At 37.0% G+C, this 12,284-nt stretch overlaps 1 protein-coding gene across 6 annotated transcripts in view; it reads left to right on the top strand.

Annotated features, from left to right (window-relative positions):
• Positions 1-12,284, top strand: part of AFF2 (ALF transcription elongation factor 2) — a 499,551-nt gene that overhangs the window by 191,040 nt on the left and 296,227 nt on the right. For all 6 annotated transcript variants that reach the window (XR_002322059.2, XM_020974795.2, XM_078147880.1 and 3 more), the window contains exon 2: positions 1,272-1,392. Coding sequence is in view for 5 of the 6 variants with exons in the window: in XM_020974795.2 (XP_020830454.1) it covers positions 1,272-1,392 (121 nt within the window). In the remaining variant the exon portion in view is untranslated. The remainder of the gene's footprint in view (positions 1-1,271; positions 1,393-12,284) is intronic.

The raw sequence follows: 12,284 nt of genomic DNA, 5'->3' as shown, positions 1-12,284 counted from the left end.
TTCACAAGTATAAGCAAACCCCCCTGACATAGTAACCCCTTCTTATAGAATATGACATATTCCAGACATCAATTCAATTCCTTTAAATTCCCCAGGGTTTGCTTACATCCATCCATGTGCCAGGCACTGGACCAGGTGCTGGGGAGACATCCAATAACAATACTGTTCTTTCCTCCAGGAAAAACAAAAGAAAACAAAAAACAACATGTAATAGATAAGCAAATACAAGATGAATAGCAAACAGTTTCAGGGGGAACAGTAAGGTCCTGGGTTAGTTAGTCCTCCTTACCTGGGGGCTCCTTATCTGTCTCTTGAAATGAAGAAGGTATGTTTCTTTATCCATTCTTAATGACCATTGCTCCCATTATTTGGGTTTTCGTTGTTTGTTGTTTGTGCTAAGGTTAAAGCTCAAAGCCAACCCCCTCCCCCAAAAGAACACCTTTACTTGATAACTAGCTTAAGGATTTCAAATACTATGACCTAGTTGAAATGGACTTTCTCATTGAAAGAAAAATAATAAAAATATAGTAGCAGTTATATTTTTTAACGAGGTAACGCTTTCTCTACCTGTATAACCGGAACACTTAAATTTATCTTCAAAGGCTCCTAGCTTTTTTGCTCTTCTTCCAGTAGGAAATCACTAAAGGCAAGGAGGGTTCAAGAAACATTCAGGCTTTAGAAAACTATTGTCCCTTAAGAGCATTTGAGTCTTTTAAATAATAGAAATATTCTCTTCCGTGCTAATAGTTGTTACTTCTAAGCCAAACCCATGGCTTTGTCCAGAAAGTCCCCAAAAGACTTTTAGACTGATCTGACTTTAAGGAGGGGAAAAATGAAGGTGCTGATATTAAAGTGGTTTGGTTTTGTGTAATCCTCCCCCATCTCATCTTCCCCCTTCCCCCCAAAAAAGCTTCATTTCTCTTACAGTTTGAGCCTATAAGAGGAGAGTAAGGCTGTGATGGAGCAGAAAATCAGCTAGCATCTCCCTTTTCAGGAGGAATGCCAGTGTAACACAGCATGGCAAAGGAGAGACCACAGCTATTTTGAAATAGGCCAATTTCTTGTATGCAAGATTATTTTTATTTTTATTCTGAAGAGTGCCTAGGATCCTAAATCCAGTGGGAAAAAAATAAAAGGATTCTATTCTCTTTCTACAGTATCAGTTTGAGGGAGACTGGCTTCACATTTTTTGTGCTCATTGATAACTAGGGAAACTTAAATGACTTCCATTAGTAATGAGTCTTTTGTTTGTCATTTTCTTTTCTTTCCAGTCACTATGAACAGGACCGGAATGCACTTAAAAGAAAGGAGTGGGAACGGAGAAATCAAGAAGTTCAACCAGATGAAGATCTCTTTGCCTCAGGTTTCAGTCTTTTTGGGGAACCCTACAAGGTAGCTGAATATGCATGTAATTTACTTTTCTTACACAAATGAATTGCTTGTTACATGTTTTTATGGCTAATCAACATTTAATCTATTTTTAAAGCAACTAAATCATTGCCAGGAGAAATCTATTTCACAAATGAAATAAATATTGAAATTATATTTTGGGTGTGTGAGTTTCTGAAGTCTTCTTCAGGAACAATTTTGTTATTCTTTGGGGAGAATACCATGGTTTTGAAAGCGACTTGTGAGACTTCTTGTCTCAGAGGTACTGTTTGCTGCCTGAGCTCTCCATCACCAAGGGATTGTCCCTCCTTCACAATTTTTGCTGCTTTGATTTTTAGGGAGGCAGCCTGTCAAGACTGTAGAAAAATGTAAATGGCTGGTTCTGTTTCTCCTCCCAATCAGTGAAGTCCATGGAAAGACAACCCTTTTCACTTTCCAGCTCATGTTGTTAGCAACTGTTTGGAGGATGGAGTGCTCTTTGAAAATTACTGGTGAAGGAGAAGAGAGAGGGCCTATCAATTCTTGTGGTGGTTAATAATTACTTTGGTTAGGAGATGGCCTTAAGCAGATGGACTGCTGTAGATAGGTGGATTTCATGATTGGTTTTATTCTGGCAAATAGGTGTTTCTAACATTTGTTCCATTGATATTATTACAATTAACAGAATTGACTTTGGCTCCTTTTCCTGATCTATTTTAGGGTTTTCCAACTCTTTTTTGGTGGGAATGGGGATGTGTATGTGGGTGTGTGTAGGAGTCTTTGTCTAAATGACATTTTCTGAAATGAAGAAAGAAAATATGTTCATGGAAAATCATTCAGTGTTTTGATGAAGAAGAATTTTGCTACTGTGGGGCAGTGAAAAGAGCCATGGATTTGGAGACCGAAATGTGCCACTTAGGCTGCTGTGTGATTACTAAGTTCCTTCCCCTCTCTGAGCTTCAGTTTTTTCCTTTGAAAAATGAGGGACTTGGACTAGGTGGTATGTGAGGTTCCTGACTTCCTAGGCTCAATCCTCTGATCTCCTCAACCCTCGGGATTAGGAGCAATAGTGACTTTGGGGCAAAATAAATTTGTAATGAAGGCAAAGGTTCAGACTCTACTCTTGGGTCAGATAGCAAGTTGCTTATTTGGTGAAGACTCGTTAAGTCTTACTGGCTGTGTCAAAAGTTGTAAGCAATACTTGATTCCTACTTAAAATTCTCTATGAAGCTGAATGAAGAAGGTACTCAAGTTTAGTTTCGGTGGTTTTAATATGTTATGTTAATGGTGGAATCCTTTCACAATTTTCCCCCTCCTTTACCTGCAGAGGACACATGTGTGCTGTTGTGTATCTTTGTGTATGTATATATGTGTGTGTATATAGATGTTATCACAACATCTATTTGGAGAAAACACAACAGCTTTGTTCATTGAGCAACTGGTTGTTATGTGCCGTCTTTAAATGAGTTTGTTGAAAAAACAATAAGATGTAATTAAAAAAAAAAAGAAATACTTTCAAAATTAAGTTTTCTTTACCAAAATTTGGGAGTAGGTATGGGGATGAAGGAAAAAGCTTTGGGTCCTCTGAATTCCTAAGAAAATGTTAATTCATAGAAAATATATGGGTATGTGCCTTTAAGTTTGATGTCTCTTATCAATATTGTCAATGTTTTTTAAAGCCATGATACTAAAATGATGAACCAGGCAGGCATGTCATCGAGTGCACATTTGAGGCAATGGGGTAGAGCTGTGAAAGCACTAGACTTGGGGTCATAGACAAGTCACTGCTGTTCTGAGCCTGGTTTCCTTGGATGTCAAATGATTGAGTTGGATGAGGTCATCTCGATGGTCCTTTACTTGATCTCTTAGCCTATGACACTTTGATTTCTAACATGGTATGGACAACTTTATAACTAGTCGTGGTGACAGTGACATAATCCCAGGTAGGAAAAGACCCTTCTTCCTAGGCCAGGATTTGCAAGGAAAGGTGATGTCCTGAAATGTAGGCACTTGTGCCTTGTTCAAATGAGTGATGGTCCCCATCAGAAGCAGGTAACAATTGGTTTTGACGTGTAGGGGAAGGTTAGCACCATAATATTTTACTCTTAGGATTGTCTTTTTTACAGACAATGAGCTATTTATCAAATAAGGTAGAACCTCGGAACTTTTGAGAAAACCTCTGGCTATCTCCAGAGCTAAAAAATCCCACCAGCCTGTGTGGCCTAAATATTTGATCAGTAGTGCCTACAATTCACAAACTTACTGTTTTTTAGTGTAAGCCTAAGACCACAGAATTATTTTCATTCAGCATTCCTATCCTTTTAGAATATTTTGTTTGTGATCTTTCCCAATATTGGCTGACTTTCCCTGAAGGGAAGTTCTACTCTTCTCCTCTACAATAAACAAGAGATGGGGGAGCTCTTCCCAGCGTTGTTTTGTAGGGGCTGGTGTGGGTGTTCGTGGACGTGTTTATGTATTCAGTATTTATCTCAAAGCTCAGAATCTCAAGAGTTGGAAGGGACAGCCCATTTGTGATCAGGAATCCCTCTGACATCAGACCCAGCAAATGGGAATCTAATGTTTTCTTGAAGAGCTCCGGTGAGATGTCAGGTAGAGCTCACCACTGCTCAAAGCCCCTGCTTCACTTTGGACAACCTTAATTGGTTTGTCACTGCATAAAGCTTAAACTTACCTATTTATAACTTCTACCTGTTTTTGCCCTCCAGGACCAAACAGAATAATTCTCTTCCCTCTTGTACATGGCAGCCTTTCTGATACTTGTATTCCCTAAGTCATTTCTTTTCCAGACTAAACACCCTGACTTCTTCAAGCAATCCTCATATGGCCTGGCCTAGAGGCCCTTCCCCATCCTGGTTGTTATTATACTCTTGATAGTCATGAATATTATGATGTTGGTTATAGCTGAGTTGTAGGAAGTTCATACTGGCAGTGGGAAAGTGAAAAGGAAGGGAAGGAGGAAGAATATTTGTAGACTAGAATGTATGAGACATGAGCCTTTCAGCAAGTTAAGAGCCACCATTTTTCTCTATTTATTTTATTGTACTGGGATGCTCCTTGTTTAACAGAGGTTTGAGGAATTCAGTACCATAGGTTGGTAGGCTTATCCTCTACACATTTAATTCTCTAAATTACTGCCTAAGTCTCTCATTGTAGTGAAGAAATGTGATCTTGTGAACCTATCTATGAGGTATTTATGGTTGAGATACAGTGGGGCATAAGGGGAAAGGGAATAAGCATTTCTATAGCACCAAGCTTTGTGTCAGGCACTGTGTCAAGCACTGTTTTTTGCAAGTATTATGACACTTGATAGTAGATCAAGGGGCAGCCTCAGAATCAGGAAGCTCTGGATTCCAGTCCTGCCTCTGACTCATACAGGAAGGTACTTAACTTCCCAGTGCTCCAGACATGTCTCTGAGACTATCACCTGTAGAGGATGTGTAAGCCTGTATTTGGTTGAGAGAATTTCTTCCCCAGGGAGTTATCTGTACCAGTGAAATCACAGTGTAGTTCATATCTCTATTGTACCTTAATGAAGTCAAGGATCCTTTGTGTCTCACTTTCTTTATGGCCTACTCTTTCAAAAAACAAATGGTCATCTTTTACAAGCCCACATTTTTCTTCTTCATGAACTCCATACTTCCTATGAATTCTCTAAAAAACTGATCATAAGATAGACTAGTACTATATTTAAGATTTTACTGCAGTATCAGATAAGATATTTTAACAAACTCTCAACTCAGCCAAACAGCAAGAATGTCTGTGCCCCATACTCAGGCTCTGAGGATGCGAAGAAAAAAAGTGAAATAGTTCTTGCCCTCAGGGAACTTAAAATCTAGCTAAGGGAGACAGCAGGTACATCAATATGTAGCTAAAATCCTTTGATGAGACTCAAATAGAATATTATCAAGGGATGAAGTTGATTATTTTCCTAAAGTCCTGGAAGTCATTTGGTCTACTTCTCTATCTTCAAATAGGACCATATCCTAAAGGTCCAGGCAGGTAGAAATCTATTCTCTTTAAATATCTTCTCTGGAAGAAGATTGTACCACCTCCCTCATCTCTCTTGTGCTTTTCTGTCCTGCCAAATTTGCTCTAACATGAAACATTTCTAACTACTAAGACTTAACACTTTGTTCCTACATGGTTCCAAAAAGTGCTAATGATTCTAGAAGGTTTTAGATAGATATGTACATGTATATATGTTGTATATATAATATATGTTATATATAATATATGTTATATATGTTCTATAATACACATGTGTATGGTATATGTGTATGTGTGTATGTGTATCTGTGTGTGTGTGTGTGTGTGTGTGTGTGTGTGTGTGTGTGTGTATGTGTGTGTGAGACTGGTGGATTCACATAAGACATACCTGCAGATTGCAGGGACAAAGTCATAGAATGTTACTCTCCGAAATTCACACTAAGCTAACATGACCGAAAATGGATGTCTGTAGCTTGCAGAAATAACCTGTTCTAAAAGATGTATGCCAGGTGAGACTATGGTACTTCCCTACAGTACTGTGGTTTGGGGAAAGCACTAGGATGCCAACCGCGTTAAATATATGTGTGTGCATGTGTGTGTGTGTGTGTGTGTGTGTATGTACATATATACATATATATATATACACACACATATAATATACATATATGCATACACATATACATGGAATAAAATTTTATATAATGTATATAACTTTTATTCTGTATTTTTTTAAAATGGGCATCTCCATATCCAAAGTTGAACAGAAAAAAAGTGGTTGTATATAACACCAAAAACATCTATTACATACAACTTGCTTTTATTTTTTTAACTGTATAACAACTTTGATTTGTTACTTTGAAAGCTGTCCTGGTTATCTATGTTTCCTTCTGAAATTCCTTTTGTTCTCTTCTGCACATTTTCTCTGAAATGCTTCAGTGACTTTTTTGGGGTGAAGCATTGTGGGTCAGCTGTGGTGTACTGGGTAGAGAACCAGGCTCAAAGCCAAGAAGACCTAGGTTCAAGTTCTCCCTCTGACACCATATACTAGCTGTGTAACGGTGAGTGAGTCACTTCACCTCTCATTGCTCTAGGCTGAGAAGGGTGCAGAGAAAATGTTCACTGGCATTGGTAGAGGGAGTTTTCTAATGCCAGAATTCCCCATGCCAATGAAATCATGGGTTCAGTACTTATTCCTATCTCATTGCTAGTTCTCCCCTTCCTCTACTTTTCCTTACCACCACCACTCTTGCTATTGGGAAGAGAAAAAGAAAAACAAATCCATTGTAACAAATATGCATAGTCAAGCAAAACAAATCCACACATTGACCATGTCTGAAAATGTATTTTTCAGTACATTTTGCATTTCCACTCATTTTGCACCTGAGTCCATTACTGATTTGTCAGGATGTAGGTAGGTTTCGTCACTATTGATCTTCTGGAGTGGAGTTAGTCATTGCATTGAGTGGAGTTCTTAAGTCTTTCAAAATTGTTTTTCCTTGCAGTGTTGTTATTATTGTATTAATTGTTCTGCTAGTTCTGTTCCTTTCATTCTGAATTGATTCGTGCAAGTCTTCCCAGGTTTCTCTGAAACTATCCCTCTCATTATTTCTTATGGTACAATAATATTCTATTATATTCACATACCATGATTTGTTCAGCCATTCCCCAGTTGATTAGTACCCACTTTTTTCCAGTTTGTTACTAAAACAAGGGGTGCTGAAAAAATAACATTGTATGTGTGGCTCCTTTTTCTCTTTTTTTGCTCTCTGTGTGATATGGGCACAGTAGTGCTATCCATGGGTCAAAGGGTATGCACAGTTTAGTGACTTTATGGGTATAGTGCTTCTTTCTTCCTGTAGTCCCTCTATCAGTTGTGATTTTCCTTTTTTGTCTACTATGCCAATTTGACAGATGCAAATTAGAACCTAAGAGTTATTTTAATTTGCATTTCTCAATTGATCAGTGATTTGAAATATTTTATATGCCTATTGATAGCTTAGACTTCTTCCTTTGAGAACTGCCCCTTCATATCCTTTGACCACTTATCATTTGGGGAATGGCTCTTGTTCTTATATATTTGAATTAGTTCCACTTATCTTGGCTATAAGACTTTTATTATATAAACATGCTGTAAGTAAAGACTTTCTTCCAGCTGTTTCCCTTATAATTTTAACTACATGGATTTTGTTTTTGAAAAAAAAAAGTCTATTTCAAGTGATTAAAAATATTCATTTTATCTTCTGTGATCTTCTCTATCCCTTGTTTGGTCATGAACTTTTCACGTATTTGTAGTTGTGAAAAGTATTTCTTTGTTCTTCTAATTTGTTTATGATGTGACCTCTTATATCTAGGTCATATAGACACTGGGATCTTATTGTGGCACGCGGTGTGAGATGCTGGTCGAAACCTAGTTTTTACCAGATGGCTTTCCAGTTTTACCAGTGCTTATTGTCAATAGTGAGTCCTTTCCCTAGTAGTTGGGGTCTTTGGATTTATCAGACATTCTACTGCTATGTCCCTCTGCTTCTGTATGTTGTGTATCTAATCTGATTTACTTTTCTATTTTTTTAATCAATACCAAATGTTGCAATAATTTTTGCTTTTTAGTATAGCTTGAGATTTATCAGCACCAGATCTTAAATTGCACTTAAAAGCTTAAATTGTACTTAAAAGTAATCATCAAAACTATTTGGTTTTGGTTAAAAGATAGAAATGTCAACCACATTTCACCAACGTTACTAGTGTCAGATAAGCTGTGATCTAGTTGATTGTAACATATCTGAAGTAATTTCCTGGCAGAAGGTTAAAGGTCAACATGAAAAGTCTAGAGAAGAGGAGGCAAGGGCTAAGAATCTGTGAATGTTTATATCCTGGAGGAATGGATAAAAGTCAAAGTTCTGAAATAGCAAAGCTTAAGATGAGATATTATGGAAGAGTGGTAGCCCCATGAAGATGCAAATGCCTCATACAGTTTGCCCTATGCAGCATCTGGCCTGTCTCTCTCTACCTTCATCATCTCTTTCTCTGCTCATCTCTCATTTTCTGTTTCTTCCCTTTTAACTGAAACAATTCCAAATTTTATGCACATGTGCCATAACCTATGAGAATCAGTAGAGCTTACTGACTGGCCTTAAGAGTCAAGAAGATCTGATTCAAATTCTGACTCTGGCACATGCCAGTTGTGAGGCTATAGGCCAGTGACTTCACCATACAATGCTTCAGGCAGCTTTCTAAGACTCTAAGTAATGTATGGGTTTCTGATCTACATTGGTAAGGGGAGTTTGTACATCAGAAGTTTCCTACATATCACAAGTTAGTACCTTCTTGCTCTCCAGCCCACCCAGCCCTGCCCCAATTAATGCTAATTTTCACACAGTTTATGTGAGCAAGAATTTTTCCCTTCTCTTTTCCCCAAATCTATAACTAACCGCATTATGCCTTATGATATTTCTTTTACTTTAAAAATATGTTACAGATTTGCTGTAATACTGTATTGGGGAATGTTAAAGAAAGTAATGAACAAAAATACACCTCTAAATCACAAACTTTCTATGCGTTACCAGCAAACATAAAAGTTGGCCCTTTAAATGTAAATTCTTCAGCTGCTTTTCTTAAACAAAACCATAATCTGATAGTAAGTTAGTCTTGCAATAGAGTAATACTCCCCCCCCTTTTTTTTTAAAAGAAAGCATTAGGGCCAAAAAGAGGGAGGTTTGCATTTCCAGGAGTAATGAAAGTCAAAGAACTTAAATGGAGTGCTATTAGTCATGAGTCACAAACTAGAAACATAATTTATATCCTAAAATACTTGGAAAATGCATTTTCTTGATGATGGAGAAATTATGATCCAGTTTACTCAGAAAATAAGGTCTGTAAAGGTTATCTTTAAGAAATATACCAATTATCTAGAACAGCAAGTTAAGAGCTGTCCAACGTGAAGGAAACCTGTAATTGATTGAAATAGCTAAATTTCATTTTTACCCTGTTTATAAGTATTCAACCAAGGCTGCCAATAACACCTTGCTCTTTAATAGGATTAGTAAGACCCTTGAGGGAAAAAAGAACATTTAGTCTGATTCAGAGGTTGCTATACTGTATAATGAGTGCATATTGTGTAGGTGTATAAAATTTGTATTTCAGGCTCCATTGGGTTTTATATCCAAGTGATCTTACATCTATATTTTCAAATTTCTCAAAACATATTGAAAGCTATTCCACTCTAGTGGTAAGAAGCGAGAAAGTTTACCTTGGCACTTTTGCCTATAGTTAAAGTGGGCATTTTGGGGGACAGCTGAATGATTGGCATGATGATGCTATTTGGGAGCTGTGGTTATTATGGGCTTTCTCTACCACATTTCTACTGCAGCCTGTATTTCCACTTATTACATCTGTTGGTGATTAAACTCAGATTTACAAGTATTCTTTTGATAAGTGACAATTACAGTTGCTACTAGCTGGGCAACCTCCATTGAAGGGGGTTGTTTTCACAGAATTATCCCCATAATTCTCAAATCTCTTACTTTATTTATACAGACCCAATCTGATTCTGTCGGTTTCAGAATGGCTTCTGAGAATTCTGGGTTTCACTGTTCTTGTAATTTCATTTTCTACTCTGACCATATGGTAAAATTAAAAATAAAATCAACAAAAAGTGCTTCCTATGTTCCAAATCCTGGGCTAGGTGCTGAAGTTGATCCAGTGCAAAATAAGACACAGTCTTGGTCCTAAGGAAATGACAAGCAAGAAAAAGAAATAAGTCATGTATACAGATAATTGTAATACAAAATGACATCCAACCATCAGTACCCTCCTCTGCACTCGTTCTGCAGTGCCCCCTCCCTTGTCCAGGCTCTCATCATTGCTGACCTTGGTTACTGGACTAGAGTCTCCCTTTCTTCAGAACCACTTTCCCATCCATCCTTTACAGAGTTGCCACCACAGTCTTCCGTATAGTGCAGGACTGACGATGTCTTCCTCCTGCTTGAATATCTTCAGTGGCTCTTGCGGCCTCTCAGAGGAAATACAAACTCCTTAATACGGCATTGAAGATGCTCTCTAATCTGAGTCTAACCTATTTTTTCCAGTTTATTTCACATCATTTCTCTTCATGAAGTCTCCAGTTCAACCCAGTTGTACCACATGCCTGGCAAACATTCCCTTCATCATCGGTACCTTGTAGATAGTTTCTCTTCAAGGCTAAGTCCAGAAGCCTTTGCTCCTCACCTTGATTGTTACTGTTCTCTCCCTCCTCAAATATGTCTGTAGTACTTTGTCTTATCTCTCCTCTGCCTTCTTTGTTAACTGCTTATCTTGTATCATATTTATTTATACCCATTTTGTAAATTCCCATTAGAATGCAAGCTTCTTGTTAAAAACTTTCCTTTTTTTTTTGTTATCAACTCAATATCAACAAACATGAACAATTCCATATGCAAAAAAGAACAGAAAAAGATTGTATATGAAACCATGAATCTATCTTATGTAGAGCTTGTTTTTTTTTTAAAGTATGTAATAAATTGATCTTGATAGTATCAGTACTGCCCTGCTTGTCTGTGTCTCCTTCAGGTCATCTCTGTGTGTTTTTAAATGTTTAGTTGATTCTATTTTTCTTTCTTTTCTTCTTTTGTTGTTTCGCTAATAGTCCCTTTCCATTCCCTTCATAACTCTCTTACTCTTTAAATAATGGAAAAACCCTCCATTGTGACAAATAAGTATGGTCAGGCAAAACAAATTCACATGTTGGTTGAGTCTGAAAACATCTGTCTCATCCTCTAGCTTTAGTTCATCTTTATCAAGAGATTGAAAGCATGCTTCATCATCAAGTCTTCTGCAAGTTATGATTTCTCATTAAGTTGATCTTATATTTAAATCATTCAGTTGTTTTTTCTTTACATTATTGTGGTTCATTATGTAAATAGTTTTCCTGGTTCTACTCACTTTACTCTGCATTGGTTCACTAAAGTCTTCCCACGTTTTCTGAAAGCATCCCTTTTGTCATATCTTGTGGTGTAGTGATATTCCATTACATTCATATGCCATAATTAGTTCATCCACTTCCAACTTGATGGGTGCTCACTTCCTAATTCCTTCCTGCAATAAAAACACATGTTGCTGTAAATATTTTGTGCATATGACCCCTTTGGAGTATAGTTCTAATAATGTCATTACTGGGTCAAAGGGCATGCCCAGCTTAGAGATTTTATAACTCTAGTTCCAAAGTGTTTTTCAGAATGGCTGGGCTTTTTGCAGCTCTATCGGCAGTACACCAAATCCTGCCCCTCTCCCCAAGCCCCTTCAACAATTGTCATCCTCTTCTTTTACCATATTTGCTAACTTGATGGGTTTCAAGAGGGACTTCAGACTTATATTATTTTGTATTTCTCTTTTTAATGATTTGGAATTTTTAACACAGTTATTAATAGCTAGCATTTCTCCTTTTGAAAACTGTATATTCATATCCTTTGACCATTTATCTATTGGAGGAATGGCTCTTGTTCTTATATGTGTGTGTATGTGTATGTGTGTATGTATATATGTATGCATATATATACATACATACACAATATATGTGTATGTATTCCTTATATGTCTTGGATATTAGACATTTCTTAGAGAAATTTGCTACAAAAATTTTCTCCCCAGTTAACTGATTCCTTTCTCATTCTAACTGCATTGATTTTGTTTGTGCAGAATCTTTTTAATAGAATGCAAGGTTCTCGAAAGAAGAGATTTTCATTTTTGCTTGTGTTTTCTCAGTGTCTAACACTGTTCCTTGCCTGTAGGAATCACTTATTAAATATTTGAATTCAATTAAATTGAATGGAAACAAATTGCTATGAGAGTTCTAAGGAAGGAAAGATGACTTTATAAAAATATGTTTTAAAATTCAAAATCAGATTGATGTTTTT

The sequence above is a fragment of the Phascolarctos cinereus genome, unplaced genomic scaffold (genome assembly GCF_003287225.1).
Source record: "Phascolarctos cinereus isolate Bilbo 61053 unplaced genomic scaffold, phaCin_HiC Scaffold_8;HRSCAF=390, whole genome shotgun sequence".
In the NCBI taxonomy this organism is placed as follows: Eukaryota; Metazoa; Chordata; class Mammalia; order Diprotodontia; family Phascolarctidae; genus Phascolarctos; species Phascolarctos cinereus.
The sequence above is the reverse complement of the archived record's forward strand: the minus strand, read 5'-3'. Positions and strand labels throughout refer to the sequence as shown.